This window comes from Drosophila guanche, unplaced genomic scaffold (assembly GCF_900245975.1).
Source record: "Drosophila guanche unplaced genomic scaffold, DGUA_6, whole genome shotgun sequence".
In the NCBI taxonomy this organism is placed as follows: Eukaryota; Metazoa; Arthropoda; class Insecta; order Diptera; family Drosophilidae; genus Drosophila; species Drosophila guanche.
In genome coordinates this window covers 220,838-244,034 of record NW_022995769.1, presented here as the reverse complement: position 1 = coordinate 244,034, position 23,197 = coordinate 220,838, and the positions used below count along the sequence as shown (strand labels likewise).

General features: G+C 43.1%; 2 protein-coding genes across 4 annotated transcripts; both read left to right on the top strand.

Annotated features, from left to right (window-relative positions):
• The first annotated feature begins 1,467 nt into the window (after window positions 1-1,467).
• On the top strand, window positions 1,468-6,057 carry LOC117591261 (DCN1-like protein). 3 transcript variants are annotated; one of them, XM_034284449.1, is made up of 2 exons: window positions 1,468-1,499; window positions 5,105-6,057. In XM_034284449.1, exons 1-2 carry the CDS (start codon window positions 1,485-1,487, stop codon window positions 5,942-5,944), a joined length of 855 nt encoding a protein of 284 aa, XP_034140340.1. In that variant the 5' UTR covers window positions 1,468-1,484; the 3' UTR covers window positions 5,945-6,057. The 3 variants fall into 3 exon arrangements, with proteins under 3 accessions (XP_034140340.1, XP_034140339.1, XP_034140341.1); XM_034284448.1 differs by lacking the exon at window positions 1,468-1,499 and adding an exon at window positions 2,123-2,221; XM_034284450.1 differs by lacking the exon at window positions 1,468-1,499 and adding an exon at window positions 4,767-4,860.
• A 3,413-nt stretch (window positions 6,058-9,470) lies between these two features.
• LOC117591242 (microtubule-associated serine/threonine-protein kinase 3) lies at window positions 9,471-21,460 on the top strand. Its single transcript, XM_034284420.1, has 10 exons — window positions 9,471-9,534; window positions 10,263-10,991; window positions 11,067-11,581; window positions 11,648-13,411; window positions 16,790-17,186; window positions 17,255-17,604; window positions 17,668-18,822; window positions 18,879-19,209; window positions 19,746-20,684; window positions 20,745-21,460. Exons 2-10 carry the CDS (start codon window positions 10,361-10,363, stop codon window positions 20,912-20,914), a joined length of 6,252 nt encoding a protein of 2,083 aa, XP_034140311.1. The 5' UTR covers window positions 9,471-9,534; window positions 10,263-10,360; the 3' UTR covers window positions 20,915-21,460.
• The last annotated feature ends 1,737 nt before the right edge of the window (window positions 21,461-23,197 follow it).

The following is a 23,197-nucleotide window of genomic DNA, read 5'->3' as shown; positions in this document are numbered from 1 at the left end:
TTTAATTTGACAAAACACCGCTGAGGTGCAGATGCACTATTGTCCCAATGACCAGTTTTGGTGGCTGTTTACGCCAAATTAGCGCAAAGGCCTTATGGCCGGGAGAAATTAGTATTTTGTATAAGTAAAATGAATTTGTAGCATTAAGATGTTGCATTTACGACATACTCACAGAAGTTTGTTGCTATAGAACATACATGTTATATGTGAATTTCATAGTGAAAGAGGAAGAACATGCATTTAATAGGAGAATATCGAAATTGAAAAGAAGAAGAGATTAAATTGATTTGAATTCCGACTCGGTCGAGCCAGCAGCACTTGGTTTTTTATTTCGAGATTTTGATTCCGAACTGGTTGCGATGAGTTGCGGAAACAGCGGCCAAAAGATAATTTTTAAAAGTTAAAACCAAGATTCGGGTTTTAGAAAAAGAGTGACCGTCAAAGTTGCGTATAAGAACTGCAGAATGTGCAGGGAAAAAGTACCAATTTTATTGCTGTTTTAAATATCTCATAATTGGAAAATACGATTAACTGATCCAATTTTTTTGATGCATTTTATTTAGTAGGCATTTTACTACGTGTTCTGTAATGTGAACGATATCTAGTGGTTGGCGATGTCTTCTACATCTAGCTGTAGTCCTGNAAGAAAAAATTTAAATTTGTAATTTAATTTGACAAAACACCGCTGAGGTGCAGATGCACTATTGTCCCAATGACCAGTTTTGGTGGCTGTTTACGCCAAATTAGCGCAAAGGCCTTATGGCCGGGAGAAATTAGTATTTTGTATAAGTAAAATGAATTTGTAGCATTAAGATGTTGCATTTACGACATACTCACAGAAGTTTGTTGCTATAGAACATACATGTTATATGTGAATTTCATAGTGAAAGAGGAAGAACATGCATTTAATAGGAGAATATCGAAATTGAAAAGAAGAAGAGATTAAATTGATTTGAATTCCGACTCGGTCGAGCCAGCAGCACTTGGTTTTTTATTTCGAGATTTTGATTCCGAACTGGTTGCGATGAGTTGCGGAAACAGCGGCCAAAAGATAATTTTTAAAAGTTAAAACCAAGACTCGGTTTTTAACGCTCTGTATTAGAAAAAGAGTGACCATCAAAGTTGCGTATAAGAAATGTTCATTGATGGCGCCACTTTCGAAAATTCTGCTGTGAAACCTAGCGGTCATTTTTGCGCAGAATGTGCAGGAAAAAAGTACCAATTTTATTGCTGTTTTAAATATATCATAAATTGGAAAATACGATTAACTGATCCAATTTTTTTGATGCATTTTATTTAGTAGGCTTTTTACTACGTATTCTGTAATGTGAACGATATCTAGTGGTTGGCTATTTCTTCTACATCTATATGTAGTCCTGAGTGCCGGGTATAAAAGTTGTGACGCGTAAGAAGCGTCCCACATGTCCCTTCTCGTTTTTTTTTGGTGTTTCTTTTCAGCGTCCGAAATCGGAAGCGCGTCAACGATGGAGGTACCGATTGTGAGTAACTAAATATATACAATTGAAATTATTTCTTGTTTGGGCGCAATGGTCCATTAGTAAGGGCGAATAGTGTAAAATAACAAGAGAAAACAAAGAAAACGGAGAGCCTAAGCCCTTAAACACATATTCCCTTCCCATTCAAAATAGAGGGTATCTGTAAGTTAACACATAAGCAATAACATGGGACACCCTAACTTAGCGCACAAGAAATGTGAAATATCATGTGCCGCCCTAACTTATCCAGTCTGATACGGTGGGCGCCGATGCAGTAGATGCCGTTGCAGCGGGCGGCTCTGTTATCTGATTGGGCGCCAGCGATCGCATGATCTTGTTTATGCGTAGGCGGCTCTTATCTCTTGTGAGCGCGGACGGCTCGTTTCGGTGTAGGTTTAGAAGTAAGCTTTAGTTTAGAATTGGACGAATAAATGAACGGAGCGTTCACATAAACTCCGACACGAGTCGTAAAAGTGCATTGATATAATCATATTGTTGAGCCTTAAGGGCCAACGAAATAGAGGGCAATTACCCTCTCAACATAATCTTCGGTAGAAGACTCAGTTGCCAACCGCAACCACCGTCCCCCGCTACAAGAGCGGGCCACGGGAACCCGATCGCTGCCGCCGGAGCCAACGCAACGCATACCGCAGCTCGGACCAAAAACGACATAAAGTTAATTGACATGCTAGTTCATGTATAGGAATTGTTTCCTTTTATACCAGGTACTCGAAGAGTAAATAGGGTATATTGTATTTGTGCGAATAACAGTTGTATGTAACGCACCGAAGGAAGCGTTTCCGACCACATAAAGTTAATTTGTATGCAGGTGCAGGTGCAGCTGTTTTTTTTTTTTTCTCCACATTTTTCAATCTCGCTTCCCATGCCTTTACCCTTCTTTATTTTCCCCTCTCATCATGTGCATTTGTTGTGCATTTAATTATATTTCCTTTTGCTTCTTTGCCTTCTATTGATATAAAAATCGTTACATTTAGTTTATTTTAAGCAAAATTTATTACGGGGTAAAATTTATGGGAATTGATTTTTGTATGGGAAATTTAAAATTAATGTTTATTAGAGTTAAATAAATATTTATAATGTTTGAGTAAAGTATAAGTGTTTGATCTCCTACAGCAAGCCCCTGTAGGCCCCTCGAAGACAAAGGGTCTTGAAATTAGTATAGACCAAGTTAGGGTGGGCGTAACCTCTGTGCGTAACCTGTGCCTCGCGAACATCTGAGGTATGCTGTCCGTTGTCCGTTTTACACCTATAGTTATTGTCTTCCGTTTTAGACGTTGTACTCTTCCGTCCGGTTTATGGCTTTTTGTGTGCAAGTTTCATTTTTTGTAAAGTAATAATAAGGTAGGCCCTAGCTTGGACAAGAACACCACACTCGTAGCCGACGAGCCAGCAGCTGGAACACATATACGCGTGCAGTCCAAGAGCTAGGAATAACATCTTGCCTATACATCGTTATACACGAAACCCTTCTCGACCTCAGTCCTCCAAGGTCTCATTCGATTATTTGTTACTACCACCAAGATCTGTGCCAATGGCAGCTATATGCAGGCTTACGCCAAACACTTCTACGCTTACCATTACCATTACCATTCCTACTCACTAAAGTTTCAAAATTTATATCACAAGTAATATAAATTTACTTTGGCGGTAATGTATAGGTATACAACTGCTGCTTACGAACTCAAACGCACTGCTACCATGTGTTCGTGCCGTCCACTGGTTTCAATGCAGCGGTCGAATATATAACAATTTGGCGAAATATTCACGTTAAATACAAGCACATACTTCTTTGTGCTAAAGTTGTGTAAAGGCCACGCAAGAAGCAGACTTCCCCACATCATAACTACACTTTACTTGGCGCCAGCTCGTAATGAATTTATTTAAATGTTTGACACTCTTCTCGCGTCCTCTGGTGGATAAGTTTCAGTTAGAGCTTGCCCCTGGTGTGAGAAGGAAACGAAAGGAAACGAGATGGCGCTTACATGAAATTTAAAATGTATTCTATTTGTTCGGCAAACTATTTTTTGAGTTCAAAATTTATAGTAACATTTTTACCTGGTCAATGCGGACTAATCGTCTGCGACCAACCAATTTCGCTGTAGCGATTAAATTAAAAAAAATAGTAATAATAATGATCCAATCTAATCATTCGCTAATCTGATAGATATGGTACTTAATCACGGAATGGCTTTTTTGTTTTCTTTTATCTCCTATCAATCCACAAGGATACAAAATACAACATTTGGTCGGACGGACAGACAGACGGAAGTACAGACAGACAGGTTATATTTATATAATTAATTGGGTCGGAAACTTTTCCTTATTAAAGTTAAAGTCAATTATATAACTCATAAAGCAGCACTTACTATAAACAACCGTAAATGTTATAATTGTCAATTATAGTTCAATTAAATTCTGTAGATTATTGTTTTTAAAGCAGACTTTCGCTAAACTGGTGACTAGAAAGCACGGGGGGGGCTGTATCAGCACCTCAGTGCCATTGAGACCGGCAGATGCATGATCCAGCCACATAAGGAGTGATGGAGTGCCGAAGGCTATTCTTCAAATGTACAAAATTTGGTCGGACGGACAGACACACGGAAGTACAGACATGGTTATATCGACTCGGCTATTGATGCTGATCAAGAATATACTTAAATTGGGTCGTAAACTTTTCCTTCTGTGCGTTACATACATATATTTTTTTCCACAAGTACCCTATTTATTCTTGGTGTAACGGGTATAAAATTGGAAGGAAATTAGCGAAAGGTGCAATAATAGGAAATAAAATAAAATATAATTAAATAAAGATATTTGTATTGCATTTCTGTCCCGCCGGAAACGATTTATCCAAAAATGCTCTGTTTTATCCATTTATTGTTGTCCTCCAAGCTCCATATCCACTCTGAATAACACACTCCTCCTGATTTCATACAAATCATACAAACATAAAACAGTGTACCCAGAGAGCACGCACTTTGCCTACTTTGGTCATACTGGTCATGGAGCGAAATATATGGCACTTTCTGTTTCAAAAAAAATTTGAGCATCTGAGCAATGTACTTTATTGTCAAAATTGAGTCAGATTTCATAGCATGCTATTAAATTGCAGCGGAACGTAAGAAAACGTTTGGAATTATATAAGAATTTACAAACAGTATTATTTGTATGTGTTAACTAGAGCGTTTAGTGGGCTAAGTTTGTTTTTCCACGATATGTTTACGGTATATTTTGAAAATGAGGCGGCATAATTCAGTATATTTCTGACGGTCAGTCACACTGCAAACGCAGTGAAAACTTAGTTGAATAAACAAAAAAAAAATTTATTATTTTAACAACAATGGTGGGTACAATTTAAATATTTTTTAAAGTGCAATGAAAAAGCCTTGGCTTCTTGTGCTCGTTTTGCGAAAGTGTTGGCTTCTTATTTGCGACGTGGAAGCATCATTTTACCCACAGCGCCAACTTACGCACTTTTGTTGTTGTATTTATGCAATTTGCCTAGACATCATCATTGTGTTAAATTGCCCGTCTGTCTATTATAATACATTTATTTATAACTGTTCTATTGACTCGCTTATCCGCAGAACAAGCTCAAGTCGAGCCAACACCGAGACAAGGTGAAGAAGTTTATTTCACTGACACAGACAGGGGAACAGACTGCAATTTTTTGTCTGCAACAGAATGACTGGAAAATGGATCTGGCCAGTGACAACTACTTTCAAAATCCCGAGTATTATTACCGCGAGCTAGACCGGAAGCGAATCGATCAGTTATATATACGATACCGCGATCCGAGTGATCCGCTTAAGATCAGTTCTCAAGGCGTGATTCGATTTCTAGAAGATCTAGACCTAAAACCCGACTCGAAGCTTGTGCTGATCATTGCGTGGAAATTTCACGCCGAAGTACAGTGCGAATTCTCGCGGGATGAATTTACAAATGGCATGTGCGAACTGGGCATCGATAGCATTGAGAAACTCAAGTCGAAGCTGCCATTGCTGGAGCTGGAACTGAATGATGCTGGCAAGTTCAAGGATTTTTATCACTTCACTTTCAACTATGCCAAGGATCCGGGACAGAAGAGCATCGATCTGGATATGGCAATTGCATACTGGTGCATAGTGCTGAGCGGACGCTTCAAATTCTTGGACATTTGGTGCAAGTTCCTCGAGGAGAAACACAAGCGAGCCATTTCGCGAGACACCTGGAATTTGCTCCTCGATTTTGCCACCAATATCGATGATGGGATGAGTAATTACGACTCGGAAGGTGCATGGCCTGTACTTATCGACGACTTCGTTGAATGGTGCCAGGAAAACAATCATCTGAAGGAAGATCCATCGTCAGGGTGCCAGTCAACGTCTCAAAGAAGCATATCTAGCGTTTACCCGACCTCTCATAGTACAAATATGAATTATGGCTAACGAATTGTTAGAGCTATTGCTATATTCTCATTATTAATAGATTTGCTTTTATTCTGATTATTCTAAATAATGAAAATATTAAGCAAGGCAGGTACACTTACATTTTCTCTAAACAAAAAAAGGCGTAAAAATACAAAAAATTAGCAAATGTACGTATATGAGTTAGTGATACGATTCGATATATAGATTACTGGTCTGTCCATGACCCATGAAGAAACTATATAAGAAGGTCTCGTAGGCAAAAATTATGGAAAAGTGCGAGTGAAAGGGCTCTCGCTGCAAGTATGAGAGCAACGGCAATGGAGTGTGCTGTCGACAAGCAAACGATCACTGAGAATTGGGAAAAGCAGCGAGTAACTCTGCCACCGACGAGGCCTCCTTATATAGTTGCTTTATGTCCATGACCATGAAGAAACTATAAAGAGGCCTCGTCCGTGGCAGAGTTACTCGCTGCTTTTTCTTGCAGTCAGTGCTCGTTTGCTTGTCGACGCGGAAGGTTTGTTGCAGCACCTCAGTGCAATTGAGACCGGCAGATGCATGATCCAGCCACATAAGGAGTGATGGAGTGCCGAAGGTTACTCTTCAATCGATTTTTCTGCGGACCTGCAAAAGACAGTTAAAGGGTAATAGTTTTAAAGTAACAGTTTCAATGTGAAAATGACCTGCCATCCAACCTGTTGTCTCCGACCGTGTCCCTCTTTGGCATTCATCTGGAAAGCACAAGCAGAATAGGCACCTCGATGAACTTATGACCCTCGGTGGAGCCTTGGCCAGGCCATTAGCTCGCGCCAGCACCATTGCACCGTCCTCATGTCTGGTGAAATTTCTGGAAGCCTCCTAAGGACAAATTGACGCACAAGACATGGAGTACATATAAAAAGCGTATAATAGACATTCTTTCGTCTTTCTTTTTTCGCGATTTTTGGTTCCTCTTTCCTTTGTTTTGTTATGGACGGCTTTCTGAAGTAACCGATAGCCGACAGGGCTGGAGAAGAAGAGCAGACAGCGGCCTCTGGTGTGGATCGTGGGAGGCTGAAAAAGGGTTGCAAGGTGGCAAGGAAGAGAGAAGGAAAGTGGCCGTAAAGGTTATATTGAGAGGGTCAGTTTCCGGGAAGAAGTGTAAGAGATTGGTCGGCAACCAAAAGCAAAAAAAAGAGAGAAAAATAAAATCCGTGCCCAGACCCGTACCAAAAAGAACATCACGATACCGACAACCGCGAAGCGGAGGAGAACATGGTAAAATTACTAATAGGTGACGTTGTCACCACAGTGCCTTCTCATTCGAGGAATACCAGCTTGTCAGTCTTTTGGCAAACGTTGACGAAAGAGGTTGTGTAGCGCACGATTATTTCATTGTCTTCTTCTTCCTTTTCTTCATTGTTTACGAATGAAGACGTAAGTGGAAGACAATGCAACTACTTTTTTATTTTGGATGTGTAATGTAATGTGTATGTAATTTAATCTTTATTCAATTACATCTTTTTTAGAAACAAATATGTCTGCAAAGTATTTGCTGCTATGCCGCTTCAAATCTTTACTTGCTGTCAGAAACAATAAAAGCAAATAGTGCAGAACGTAAAACTTTTTTTTTTTTCATTTTCGTTTTCATCCAACCTCATTCGCACGTCATATATTTATTCCCGGAACATCTAATATCAATTCACACTTAGCACATATATTTTCGTTGGACTTAAAATTCCACAACACAACAGTCACATGAAATAAAATAAAAGAAAACAACAACACAAAATATTTTAGGATAGTTTTTTCGTTAAGTTCCGTTTCTTTAATCTATGTAAGAGTCTATTCCCCCCCCCCCCCCTCCCACGTAGCGTGTAAAAAAATTAGATCTGTCCGTTACACGCGAGAAAATAGGTTTTTTTTGTTAAATCCGTCCCCTGGCTATCGGGTCGAAAACACCCCTGACTTCCCCGAGAGCTAGCCGGGAACGATAGACCAGGGCGGCAAAAAGGCGGATCATTACAGTTTATTTGTGTACAGTGTTGATATATCATCTGACAAGCCCTTTCAGAATAAGTTGGCTTGTTTCCTTGAGGGAAAATCGAGTCGTGTAGTGTAGATTTGGGTCTTTGACCCAGTTTTTATAAAATATTCTTTACATTTAATTTACTAATTCTATTTTCCTCATCATTTTTTAAATATAGGTCATACGACTTTGCATTAACTTTAGTTCAGCAAATGGTAAACAAATTCTGTAGCATTTCCCAAACATCAAATTTTCGAAATTACAGTAGATGCAGTTGCTCCATTTGAAAATATTGGAGAAATGGGGATGGGACCCATTAATATTGGAGAATTTTCGATAGTTGATCCACATTCCACAGTTGATCCAATTTTTACAATTGGATCAACTGCTATGGGACCCATTATTAATTTTGAAACAGATCCGTTGCAAAATATTAATAGTTTTAAAAATAATGATTGCAATAATCTAAGCGAATTATGTTCTTCTCAACAAGAACAAATACAAAATTTGCTAGAAAAATTTGCTAGAACAAGTGCAATTGCTTTCGATCCGAGATCAAGAGCACCCCTAACAATGCTGTCAATAAGTGAGAGTGAGAGGGCTCTGCTCAGTAAGTGTGAGTGAAACTACATTGAAATGTGCTTATTAACCTTTTGATGGAATTGGGTTTAAAATTGCCCATTGCAAGAAAAGGTTTTGATGTTTTCTTTTATATTTTGATTATTAATAATTTACTGCTTGAAAGTAGTCGTTACTATTGTTTTTTAATATATACTTGTATTTTTAGGCTCTTATTTCTAAAATAGGCTGCAACGTTCTTGCTTCAAAAAAGAAAATAAAAATGTATTTATAATATTAAGTATAGCATATATATATTATTTTGGTTGAACTTTTTAATTTTAACCTTATTATGCAATCAATTGAGAAAAGATGTATCGTAAAATCAGCAAATACTGCGGAGAATTGAATGATGATTTGAGTAAAATTTTATTTGTAAAGCTGAGAGTCCTACACAAAGTCAATCTATTTATTTTTTGGGGCAAGCTCAAGTTTGAAGGAAGGGTATGTGAGCTCAGAAGCAACACAAAAGTGCCAAACGTCTCAAGCGCTAAAAATGAAAACGCATTGCTATCATATGTTCCATATGTGTCACCGCACACATGAAATTACGAAGCAGACTTGAAAGGAAAAACAAAACTTTGTTTTTGCGAGAGTCGCTTTGCGTTCAATGCTCAAGAGAGCCAACTCTCAGCCGAAGGTTCTCTCACCAAGAGCCGAAGGCACTGGGAGCGAATCCACTAAACTGATAAGGCAGCCAGTTTTTACCACGTTTGCACACTCTATGAGTTGTTTGCTTAGTGGTTAAACATTAAAATCGAGGAAAAGGATTTTAGATTCACGGTATATTTACAGTATATTTGGAAAATGCAAGGGTATATTTCGGTATATTTTCGAGGCCCTCACTGTATATTTGATCGATAATTCCGCGGTCACACTGGGTCCAACCCTTCCACATCCCCAGGAGTGTGACCGTTTTGCTGATTATTGGTACAACTAGTTTCGCTGTTAAAAATATTTATTCATATTAAACTTTGTACAAAATGTAAAGTCATAAACTAAGTTTCCCAGATCTTTAAGTGTTTAAAAGACGACTCCCCTTCTCCAAAAACCCGTAGTCTTTTTGACTGCGTGTGTGTGGCCATAAAATCAAAGGGAATGAGTGGATTTACCTTCAAAAACGTTTAATTTACAAATCCCTTGCCCTTGGATAGAGGCGACTGAGCTCTATATAATCAAATTTAAGCAAATAGTCTGCGCGAATACGAACCCAGTTATCATGTGAATAACTCGCTCGTCTCGCCCTAATTGGTCGAAATTTAAACAAATACATACACGAGTACAGAGCCAAGAGCTCTAACAGTCGTGTGTATATGTGAATATATATTGTGTAAATAAATTCCACTACACAGACCAAAATTAAACAAAAACAAGTTTGTTCCCTGATAAGCACAGAAATTGGAATAGGACAACGCAGCGGCATCGTCGCCCGTGTAGACCTCGGAACATCACCAAATCCCTTCTTTTAGCGTAATTCTTGCACTGCAGGGATAGTAGTGCCTGAGATCCTAAATATTTAGTGCACGTATCCGCATCTCCTCGTAGAGGGACAGCAGATTCTGTTTATATATTTATACACACACATATACACATATTTGTCTGTTTATATTTGTACACACTAGTTTCTGATTCTACTATAAGCAGATATTAACTCTCCGGAAGGACTGGAAGTGACTTTTCCAGACAAATGCTAAATAATTTATTACATTACAGCAGCTGACAACATGTCAGCCAATAGCTGCAGCAAATACGCCACCAACAAGAAAAACAAAAGACTAGACCGCTAAGGTCAAAGGGTAGAAACCAGGATCATGAGTCGCCAGGATGCATCTTCCTCGCTGTCGAGAGGGGGACTTCGATCAGCGGAAGGAGTGGCCGGCTCAAGAACAACATCCTCTTATGCAGCCGCAGCCACCGTTAGTAAAATATCCACCTCAACGCCACAGAAGAGCCACGAGCAAGAGCAGGAGTTCATCAATCGGAGTGTGGCCAGCGAAATAGATGCCGGCGACGCTCTGGCTTTGTCCATGACTGTTGATAGCAGCGTCTCAACGGCCTCTACCATGAGTGGCAGCCCAGTGGCTAGACGTCAACTGAGCACAGCTAATCTGCCCCGAACACGTCCCCAGTCTAGTTACTCGGCCCGGGTTCTCATCTTTGACGATTCAGATCAGGAGGCTGCTACCGCAGCTGCTGCTCTAGAAGCCGCCTCGGTTTCCTGTCATAGCAACGTAAAGTGCAGTGGCACATCATCAGGGAAGCTGTCGATTGGAAACGATAGCCCCAATAGCTCCTCGATGATGAGAAACCTAAACCTAACCAAGAGCTCATCCGGCGGCCTATCAGGCAGCTCCAGCTCATTGCACTCTCGTGGCTACACGGCTCTGCTCCGCAAGATTTCATATGAGCAGCACAGTAACTCCTTGCGTGCCGTCAGCAGCGGTAAGAAATGATTGATGCCCACGAGATATTTCCAATATATATAATAATTATCAAATCGTTCTGCTCATTTCGCAGAAGCATCCAACTTGCTGCGCATGCGGCACTCCTCGCTTGGAAAGTCAGCTCCCTGTCTCACAGTCAACTATTTCCGTCATGAGCTGGCTGGTCCGTCCATGGCTCAGGCCAAAAGCCATTCAGCAGTTGCCTCGCCAGGCAACAACATCTCGCGGTCTGGCAGCTGTGCGGGAATTGGTCTGGTCAAACATCATCACCATTATCTCCATGGTGTGGTGATGCGTGGGTCGGCAGGTGGCGGGGCTGGCTCGGGCTCCACTGGTGGTGTCGCTCATCACCGTCTCAGCCTGGTCACGAATGCTTCTGCTGTCGCCTCGACCGTCGGCTCGCGTGCGCACTCTCCGTACTCGGCCAGTCCCGTGGACAGTCCGCGTCTCAATTCGCCCATGCCATTTGCATTTGCTCCCATCAAGCGGATCGCCTCATGCCGTGGAGTGGTGGATGGACGTCGTTGGTCTGTGGCATCGTTGCCCTCCTCCGGTTACGGCACTACCCCAGGCAGCTCCAATTTATCGGTAAACTTGATAACAATTTGAGAATATTTTGATTGCATTTTAAAATGATCATACTGTCTGTTGCAGTCTCAGTGTTCTAGTCAGGAGGCACTAAACCAACTGCCGCACAACATTCCGCCATGTGTACAGGATGCTGATGCTGCCGCTGTTGCCTCCGGCGCCTGCTGTGCCGAGCATCTCAGGCAGCACTGTCCCAGGCATTGTGTTTTGTTGTTGGCCGCAGCCCAGAAGCAGCACAAGCAGCCCAAGTCAACTCAGTTGCCGCCGCAGAAACGCGTTGCAGGTTGCATAAATTGCTGTGCTGATTTAAGCCTCGCCTGTAGCGGAAAGGGTCAGGATAATAGCAATAGCTCAGACGGCGTCGCCCAAGGACGGTTGTCGCCCCATTTTCGATCACGCTCCCGATCGTTATCCAGCCCCTCGCGCTCGCCCATTGTGGACAATGAGATTGCGGTGATGAATACTCTGTACAAGGAGCGGTTTCCCAAGGCCACCCAGCAGATGGAGGAACGTTTGAAACACTTTATTCATGAGAATAAAAGCGCTGCTTGTAGCAGCTTTCGGGACTCCCAGCCCATAGTGCGGTTTGTGCATCATCAGGTGCTGGAAATGGCCCGCGATTGCCTACACAAATCAGAGGCGAAGCTGATTACCTCGCAATATTTCTACGAGCTGAGTGAGAATCTAGAGCGATTGCTGCTTGAGACCAAGGAGAAGTCACCGGAAGCAGCCGCCGAGTTGAGCGGGGTGATAAAAAAACTATTATTGATCATCTCACGCCCGGCCCGCCTGCTCGAGTGCCTGGAGTTTGATCCCCAAGAATTCTACGAACTACTGGAGGCGGCCGAGGGTCATGCCATGGGTATGCCCGTCATTAAGGCAGATATACCGCAGTATATCATTCACAAACTGGGCCTAAATCGGGATCCTATTGCCGAGCTCCAGCAGGAATTGCGGGAAACACAGCAGATGTGCTCGGAGCAGGTCACAGTGGATGCGGACCCACTGCAACAGGGCGGTTCCCTGCTACTCAACTCCCCTCTTACCAATGCCGCCAAGCAGTTAAGCAGCTTGGCCCTGGATGCCGTGGTTCTGGATTATCCCGTCCATCCCAGTGGAACTAGTACACCACAGCAGCCGCCTCAAACGCCAGTGGCTGCGTGTGACTCACAACCTGCTCCCAGCTTCGCCTTGGCGGTTAGTCAGCTAAACGAGGCGGGAGAAGCAGCTGGATCAGGCACTGGGACGGCAGCCTCGCAGCTCCAGATATCTACTGCAGGTCTACCACAGCCATTACCACACGAAAACGACTTTGACATTGCCAAGCTGATCTCAAATGGTGCTTATGGAGCCGTATATTTGGTGAAGCACAAGACAACCCGTCAACGCTTCGCCATGAAGAAAATTAACAAGAATAATCTAATTTTGCGCAACCAGGTGGAGCAGGTATTTGCCGAGCGGGACATACTGTCGTTTGCCGACAACCCCTTCGTTGTCAGCATGTATTGCTCGTTTGAAACGAAGAAACATCTCTGCCTGGTCATGGAGTATGTTGAGGGTGGGGACTGCGGAACCCTTCTCAAGAATATTGGACCGCTGCCAGCAGATATGGCCCGGTTCTATTTCGCCGAAACAGTATTAGCAGTGGAGTATCTACACAGCTATGGAATTGTCCATCGCGACCTTAAGCCGGACAACTTGCTGATCACTGCCCTCGGGCACATTAAGCTGACCGATTTCGGCCTCTCGAAGATGGGCCTCATGTCGCTGGCAACCAATTTATACGAGGGCTACATTGACTCGGAAACCCGGCAGTTTTCTGATAAGCAGGTGAGCAGAGTTCACCCAAAGAGAGCTACAGTGCTCTGGCAAACAAATATGCTGTCCGTCCGTCTGTCCGTCCTGATGAGCGCCTTGTACCCAGAGATCATAATAGCTAGAGTACTAAGTGTTGCATCCAGACTTCTGTAATATCACACATTGCACTGTTACAAGTGTGTTTCAAAATTTCGACCCGCCCCCACTAAGGTCGCAAATCTGTTCCAGGTTTGAATATACGAGGCTCATTTTTGAAATACACTTGTAACAGTGTGAGCATACAGAAGTCTGAATGCAATATTTGGTGGCTCTAGCTTTTATAGTCTCTGAGATCCAGGCGCTCAACAAGACGGACGGACAGACAGACATGGCTCAATCGACTCGGTTATTGATGCTGATCAAGAATATATATACTTTATGGGTAGGAAACGTTTCCTTCTGTGTGTTACATAGATTCACTTTGTGCACAAATTTACTCTTCGAGTACCGCAGTTCTGTAGGGAATACATACAGTTGCGGCGAAAAAATTAGCACCGTGGGGTACAACAGTCTTCATTGTTTCCAAAAACAAACCAAATTCAAAATTTTTTTGCACTTTGCCGTAATATAAAGTAGGTTGAGAAGTCTCCTATCTGAGATAAGTGTCCTTAATTAAAGCAATTTTTCGAAAAAGAAGCGAAATTGAACGGCAACAAAAATAGCATAACAACTTTTGCTTTTCGAGTTTTTTGATACATTATTTTTTGAATTGATATAATAGTCGGTAGTTTAAGTCATTTGTAAACAGACAGTTACAAAATATTAGTTTTTATGAGTCGTCGAAAGCACTTTATGTGCGGAAAATAGTAGGTTCCTCATCGAAAATGATTCGTAATGCTTTAAAACATGTTACCAACAAGAAACTCGTGAAAGAACTGGCGCAATATCCCCAAGTCGGTTGAAAATGCTGGTTCCTGAGAGCAGGAGGTGCCCTTTTAAGTCGGCCACAGAGCCACAGGATAAGAGATAAGCAAGCCTCGAATGAGAATGTGGTGAATCCGTCACCTTATTAGTAATTTCACCATGGTCTCGTGTGTGTCTCTCTGTTTATTCACACAGTGTACGCTGAATACTCTAATGGAAAATATTTGTAACGCCAAGTCAATTGCCGTTATTCATTATTTGTATACATATTTAGATGTTTATAATCGTTTATCCCTTTCGTCCTAACTGTATTTTAGAAATATGTGAGCATAGAGAGGATACACAAAATCAATTTATATTTTTTGAGTCAAGCTTCTTCATAAAGTCTCAAAATGAAAACGCTTATGAAGTCGAGAATAGATACACGCATTGCCATCATGTATGTATGTGTCACCGCACTCATAAAATTTTGAATCAGACTTGAAAAAACTTTGTTTTTGTGAGTCGCTTTGCGTTCAATGCTCAATGCTCAGCCGAAGGCATTGGCACTAAGAGCCGAAGGCACTGGGAGCCAATCCCCTATACTGATTATGCAGCCAGTTTTAAGTCAGTTTGACGATTCTATTAGTTGTTTGCTTAGTGCTTATATGCAATAGAAAATATAAAATGTTCATCAGGGAAATTACCTAAAACAGACCGGATAGAGAGCTCTGAGGGGTTTTTTAACATTTCCTTATATGCAATGTGTTCTCTTACTCAGTCCCCGGATATGAACTATGATGAAAATCTTTGAGGAACAGTTAAAGAATGTGTTTCTAATACGAAATAAAAGAAAAGGCTTGATATTTAGGGGTCCTGCCAGATTTGTGTAGATAAATCCCCCAGGAAAGACGCGAAAGTAAGGTTACTGACAGGACTCTGAGCCTTTATTTTTGCTGCCAAAAGCCTTAAAACTAATTATTTTCCTTTGAATACAATTAAAGTAAACTATAGTAACGAAAAATTGGGAAATTTTCTTATAAATTTGAAGTTTTTTGAGCTTTTATGAAATTGGTGCCATTTTTGTTGCCGCCCAAATACCTTAAAAGCATACCATTTCTGTCGGATAAGTTGAATTAAACCTCAAAGTTGATATAATAGTTATAAATATAAAATATAATAGATAAAAACGTTCATTAGAACCATTGTTTTAACAGAAAATCTCAAAGAAGAAAAACAAGTGTCATGGTGCTATTTAAAACGCCGCAGCTGTACATATATCTATCAGACCCCCGAATAAGGGTCACATTGGATCATTATTATAGCCACAACGAAAAATTTAATTGCAGTGGCTATACCCTGCATCGGCAATGCATTACAATTACAATGTCATACAAAAATGCCTATAATTGCCCCCGCAAAAGGCCGAAAACCTCCCAAAGCTACAATTTTGAAGATAAAATAAAACTAACGACTAGGGTCGTGGTCGCTTCCTACGCGTCACAACTTTTATACCCGGTACTCAGTAGAATGTAAAAATGATCCAATCGGATCACAATTCGGAAAGAAATGGTCCTTCCCTACGGAATGGCGTGTTTAGTTTTCTTTTATCTTTAAAATTCTGTGCGTTACATACAACCGTTATTCCCCACAAATACAAAACCTCTTAATTCTAAAAAAAACAATGTTTTTTTTTTTAAACCAAACCTGGTTAAGGACGTGTGAGACGCTTCTTACGCGTTACATCTTTTATACCCGGCACTCAGTACTACATCTGCACCTTAGCGGTTTTTTGTCAAATTTTAAATTTTTTTTTAATCTGTCATCTAAATCTACAACACTTCTCACACCAACCACTCCGTTAGCTCTCCGCCCTTCCCAGACCCACACACTGCAGACTCGCGGCTGCGGGACGGGAAGGCGGCGTGGCTCATTTTTGAAATACACTTGCAAAAGTGTGAGCATACAGACGTCTGGATGCAAAATTTGGTGGCTCTAGCTTTTATGGTCTCTGAGATCCAGGCGCTCAACAGGACGGACGGACAGACAGACATGGCTCAATCAACTCGGCTATTGATGCTGATTAAGAATATGTATACTTTATGGGGTCGGAAACGTTTCCTTCTGTGTGTTACATACAACCGTTATTCGCACAAATACAATATACCCAATTTACTCTTCGAGTACCGGGTATAAAAAAAAAGGAAAAACAAATTCTAATCCAGTCCTAGGTCTCGAACCCACGAACCAAGGAGTCTGGAGTGTCGGCCCATCACCCTGATGTTGATTTTAAAATAGGTCTTTACAAATATGTCATTTAGATGACAGTTCCGGCGCGTCTCCCAACGTATTTACATTTAATATGTGTCTAGTAATTTTTCGACAATGTGTTCCATCACTTGCTATGCTAATTTGTTTTAAATTGCTGAAGGCTTTTCCCTGTCATCTCGTTGAGACAATTCTACCTAATATGTAGATGCTCTCTACCGATCTTGCTCTTTGTTTCAGGTGTACGGTACACCGGAGTACATTGCCCCAGAGGTTATCTTGAGGCAGGGCTATGGCAAACCCGTCGACTGGTGGTCCATGGGAATCATTCTTTATGAGTTTCTCATTGGCTGTGTGCCCTTTTTTGGCGAGACGGCCGAGGAACTGTTTGCCCATACAGTCAACGATGACATAGAGTGGCCGGACAGCGAGGACTGGCCGGTTCAGTCGGAGGCGAAGGACATAATAACGCAATTGCTGCAACAGAATCCACGAGACCGATTGGGAACCCAAACGGGTGCAATGGAGATGAAAGAGCATGTATACTTTCTCGGCATGGACTGGAATTCGTTGCTGCGACAAAAAGCCGAGTTTGTTCCTCAGCTTTCGCATGAGGATGATACCAGCTATTTTGATAGTATATTTCACTGATAATTTATGGCTTAACTGATTTGATTGCTAAGGACAATATTTCTCTTTAAACAGCTCGCATGGATCGCTATAATCATGATCTGGCTGGAGAGGATACAGACGACACGGACGATACTCCCGTCTTCGGCAGCTTTAATTCGTATACGCCGCAATATAGGAAACAGCATTACAGCTGGTCCCGCCATGCAGCATCCACATCAACTACAACTGATAAGGCAAAGGCCCCTCCACCCACCCTAGCATGCCTGCCATCACGTGCCCAGGTAATGCCAATTCCAGCGGCAGCGGCTGGCACCTCAACAGGCGCCTCGCCTAAACTCAGAACGGGAACATCAGCAGGAGCAGCATCCAACGAGGGAGCTGTCAACAAGTTCTTGAATACGCCACAGCTGCGCCAATTAGATGTGAGCTGTTTACGGAGAAGTATAATAAATTCAAACAATTGCAACTATTTTGTTTGGTTACAGCTCTCCTCCAGCTGCTTAAAGGTGCCGTCTACCCCAGATGCGGATTTTTTGCCCTGTGAACTGTTCCACAACGTCACCATTGGCAACGATACTGAGCTACGGATGCTTAAGCACTATCTGCAGCAACCGACACCAGCTGCCACGCAGAATTTACACCAACGACACAGCATGCCACCAAACACAATCTCAACCAACATTAGTACACCGGCAACGCCTCCGCCGGCATCTCAGACTCATGCAGCAGGAACCATAGGGACACCGGTGGGCAGCTTTTCCCGCAGCACCCCAGAGAGCTCGCAGACGGACAGCGATGACTTCTCGCCGCAAATCAATCGCAAGCGAAAAGGAGTCTGTGCACGGGATATTCTACCGCGCTTCTCCATTTCCATTGAGGATGAGACAATTTCAGCGGGCAGCTCGTCCACTGAGAATATGATGTTACCAAGAGAACAGTCGCCGCTGGCTTTGCAGCACCAGCCCAAGTCGATGGACGGCGCCAGCAGTGGCAGCATGAAACACCATCGCTCAAGATCTATTGTCAAGTCCGCCTCAGCCTTAGGTCTCTCTCTGATGACGTCACTGGACAATAGTCAATTGGCAGCACAGCTGTGTGGAATTCAGTCACCAGGTGGAGGAGGAAACGGCTCCAGCACGGCAAGCTCCAGGGATACATCCCCTTGTCGAGAGCTGTCGCCGCTAGTGACCAGTTTGAAGCCGCCGATTATTATACGACGAGGGCCTCGAGGTTTTGGCTTCACTGTCCACACAATCCGCGTCTATTATGGCGACACGGACTTCTATACGATGCACCATCTCGTCATGGCCGTCGACGAGGGCAGTCCGGCCTTTGAGGCTGGCCTTCGACCGGCGGATCTCATCACCCATGTAAATGGCGAGGCCGTGCAGGGCCTGTTTCACACACAGGTGCTGCAGCTGCTCCTCAGCGGAGGCGAGCACGTCACCTTGAGGGCCACACCGTTGGAGCACACCAGCATACAAAGCGGTGGCCGCAAGCGCGATCTAATGCAGAGCAAGCTGGCCAAGAAGGGCTTGAATCGTCAGAAGAAGCAAACCAAAAGGGAGCACGATAAGAAACGAAAAACCTCTCTGTTTCGCAGAATAAGCAGCAAGCGTGCAAACGCAGAGATGCAGCAGGTAAGTCATGTGAGTCATCAAGAGACACACCACCTATTTCTAACTTCTGCTGACAGTTTTCCGTTGGCGCCAGCTCACCCACCACTCCATCGGCCAGAAAATTGTTGCCGCTAGACTCTTCGAATCACAGCAGCAGCTGCTGCCAGTCGGCAGCAAACTCTTCATCACAATCCACTTCACCATCGTCCTCGTCGCCCAACACGCCCACAGCCACCAGTGGTAATGGAGGCACAAACAGTTCTTATTGCGGATCTGCCCCTTCCCCGGCTATTCCATCAGCTCTCTGCTTGCAAATGCCCTTGTCCACGCCTCCTGCCCAGGTGGTGCTGCTCCCACATGTGGGTGCTGCGGTTGGCAGCAGCCCCACCTCTGCGGGAAATGTCGCAGGTGAGTAAGTTTTCCCTCAAGGAAACATAAAAACAAAGTAAAATGGGGAATTTGTGTACCCGGTAGCTAGAGCCACCAAATTTTGCATACAGACTTCTGTATGCCTACACTGTTACAAGTGTATTTAAAAAATTAGCCCCGCTCCACAAAGGACGCAAATCTCCCATAGCCACAATTTTTAAGATAGAAGAAAACTAAAAACGCCATTCCGTAGGAAAGGACTATATCTATCAGATCGTCCTGGGATCAGATTGAATCATTATTATAGCCAGAATGAAGAAATTAATTTGCAGTGCCTATACCCACCCTGTCCAGCATATATACATTTTTTTCACATTCTCACATCCACACTCTGCTTCTGTGCGGCCTCTGCCTCTGCCGCGAGTCTGCAGTGTGTGGGTCTAGGGAGGGGGGGCGAGCTAAAGGAGCGTGTTGGGTCGAGATTTGTTGTAGATGCAACTGACAGATAAAGAAAAAATTTAAAAGGTACAGGTACAGATGTAGTCTTATTACCGGGTATCTCGTTATTTTTCTAGTCTCTCCCACTGGAGTTGTTCCTCAGCTGTATCAACGTCCATCTACTCTACATGGTCTTAAGCACAAGCTTCATGCTGCCACCGCCGTGATTGCAGGTGGAAACAACACCAGCAATTCCTCCTGTGGATTAAAGACCTTGCACACCTCGAGCAACAATTCGCTGCCAAATCGCAGGAAATCTGTGGGTCACATTCCGCTTTCCCCACTGGCACGTACACCATCACCCTCGCCCTTGCCGTCGTCGCCTACGCGATCCCCGTCTCCGCTGGCCTTTCCATTAGTCGGCCATCAGCCGGGGGCCTCCAATACCACGCAGTCGTACAGTCCTGGGAGCACGCTTCCCACCTTGCAGGCGGCAGTGAATGCCAACACCAAGAAGAGTGGTTTTGCTAGGACCAAATCGGCTGAACCGAGCTCTCCTCTGTTGCGTCGCGCTTTGTCGCCGGATCGACTGCACCCCCGCAGTGCCGAAACAAAGATTTCGCCTCTCTGCTGCTCACCACCCATCAAACAACCAACTCATCAGCGGGTGGTGACCACCACATGGAGGTCAACATCAACACCCACTGGGGCCAATGTTTCATCAACTGGCGGAGGAGTAGTTGGAACAGGAGGCAACGGAACAACTGAGGAATCACAACGACATTCCGTGACAGGGACTGGTACAGGTGCTCCAAAAGTGGCAGGTGCGGATCCAAGCTCGTCTGCCGTCGTTACGTTGACCAGCTGCGATCTGCTGCCCCGAATTGCCGAAGAGAAGGATTCACCCACCAGCACTCAGGACTGCAGCAGTGTGACCGAGAGATTTATGCCCGCCATAGAGGAGTATACCGAGGGGGAGTCATCGGCGCCCGCACAGACCCTAGATAAGCCGGAAAAGATAAAGGGCAACAAGCAGGATCGGGAGACTGCAGGAACGGCTAAGAAAGTCGAGCTGGGTAAGAGCTTGAACTATCAATGATGAGGATGAATGAGTATTCAGTCTGGTTCCGTTTCAGTTTCCAAACCCAAGCCCCAGAGCAGTGGCTGCAAAACTTCGATGACAACTACAAAGCCGGCCAGCCCCAGTGTGACCATATCAACAGCACCACGCAAGGATACCATTTCTGGCTCGGCAACCGAAGCTCCCACATCTGTAGCTACTTCCACCGTCAAACAAAAGAAGTAGCGCCAGAGAAAGGTGGATGCGGATGCCTATGTTTTAAATTTAGGCTTTAAATGTTTGTCAGCATAATTAGTGAGGGAACCGCAGCCGAGGTGAAGAAGCAGCCGCATAAAGGCAGTATACGTATAACAAAGGACTGCGTTTTAATATTTTTTCTAACTAAGCCTTTTTTTTTGGAAAACTCATTGGTAGCAATGAAGTTAAATTGAACATTTGGAAAAATCGTAGCGTAATCGACAGAAAGAGTGGGAATAAGAAAAGCAAACTTGCCTTAAAACTCTAAATATTGTTAACGAAAATTAACCGAGTGAACCACAGTCAGATATTTCATTTAAAGCAAATCAAAGAGGCGCCACCCCGAAATAATGTATTGTAAATAAATGTATAACATTGATAGATCTAATCATATTTGGATGATAATGAAAGAAAACAGTCATCTTGAGCGAGGTGCATGGAATGCTAGGTATGTGTATTTATAAGAACTTTTGCGAATCTATACCCTATCCCTAATTCAATACAAATAAATGTTCAATGTGTGTAAAAAACTTATTTTAATTTGTTAAATTATTCAGGTTTTAAGCAATACTTAAAAAATGGTGCTAGTTCACCTCGGTGATGATATAATCTTTACTCTACTTCGGATAAGACATGTGCGACATATGGGAAAGTCTAAGTTTGGCACGAATGTCACATCTGTTTTATAGAAGGCAGTTTGTGACATGTTACAAAGCTGCTCTTTGGCCGTTTTACAACACTTTCACAATTTCGAAAAATTTGATTGGCTGAAAGTTGAAAACGCGTAAGAAGTTGGAAAAAATTATTAAAAGTATTTATTTTCGATATAGAATTTCAAAGTACATGGCGGGATGGAATGTAATAGGAAGTAAATCTTAAGATCTTCAGATAATGTTCTGGGCAGGGAGTTGATAAATATTTCGAAGTAATTTTGTATTACAGGTTATTGAACTTGCCACTGTGCACTGGCCATCGACGGGTAGGTAGCGGGATTTTCACACCTGAATTTTTATTGCATATTCGGTTACACCAGAATATATACGCCTGAGTTTAGCCTGCCTATTGAATGGCACTAATTTACCTAAAAACCCTAAATTTATTTAAAAAAAACGTCAACCACAAACTATTTTATTTGTGGTTGAATTTCCAAACTGAATCGAGTTTCTACCTATATTTTCTTGTATAAATAGTGGACCAGAACAGTATTCAATATTTAATTTTCGAATAGCACCAAGGACACTGCGGACTATCTTCCTTGATCTGGACATTTTCCGAGGACGAGAAAGAGACATCAACCGGACTTGCAAGCATGTTAGGAGGACAAAAAACGGCAATTAGCGCGAGGCAATATAAACCGATTTGGGGACCTAGAGGACTACAGGCAGCCGTTTTTTTTGGTCATGGACGAGTACCACTTCTCCTCAATTGGCAGAGCGGATCAGCACAGCGTGTGTATTGATGGCACCCACTACCGTACCGTCCATCTAATTGTGGCATCGCTGAGAGTCCTGCAGTTAGGAAGCATGGAGATCCATGTCGCCCTGAAATAGGTGCTGAATATGCTGGAACTCTGTAACGTGGATCCCAACTTGATTGCCGTTGTCGCCGATGGCTGCTTTGCAAACCAGGAGGTAATGATGTACGCCGCGCAGAGATATCCCGTCCTGTACGACCTCCATCATTTGACTATCGTCATTGGGATACATCCATCACGGGCTTATATACCCGCACGTATGGGGAGAATTGGGAGCAGGAGTTCCCAACCATTGGAGAGATAAATCCACCGGCCAATGTGAGCGCCGTCAACGTTCAAGAGTTGACACAAATCAAGGATGTAGTACGACGCAAGTTGGCCCTGGATGGAATCCCATTCCGCCTGACGCACATACATAGTGGAAGGAGTGAGGATTTCGGAAAATCTCTTAGGATCAGTAATCATCCAGAAATACGCGTCGGACTCCATTCAAACTTTCAGCTGGTGCCTTGAGTGCCTTGGTGAAAACATACACATGCATAAGTATGTAAGCATGTATAACCACGGTTGAAAGTGAAAATGGCCAAACGGTAAGTAATTTATAAATTTGGTTTTGTATGTTCTATTAAAGAACTAATTCTATATTTGCAGTTTAAAAGTAGCTCTTATTGGCTACGAAATTGACGAACTTGTCAATCGAACTGCCGATCCCGCTGCAACTCCGCCGCCCCAAACACCGGCGGTTGTGTAGCTAACAAGCGCAGCATCTCCACAAGAGCCAAGAAGTCCGCCGCCGC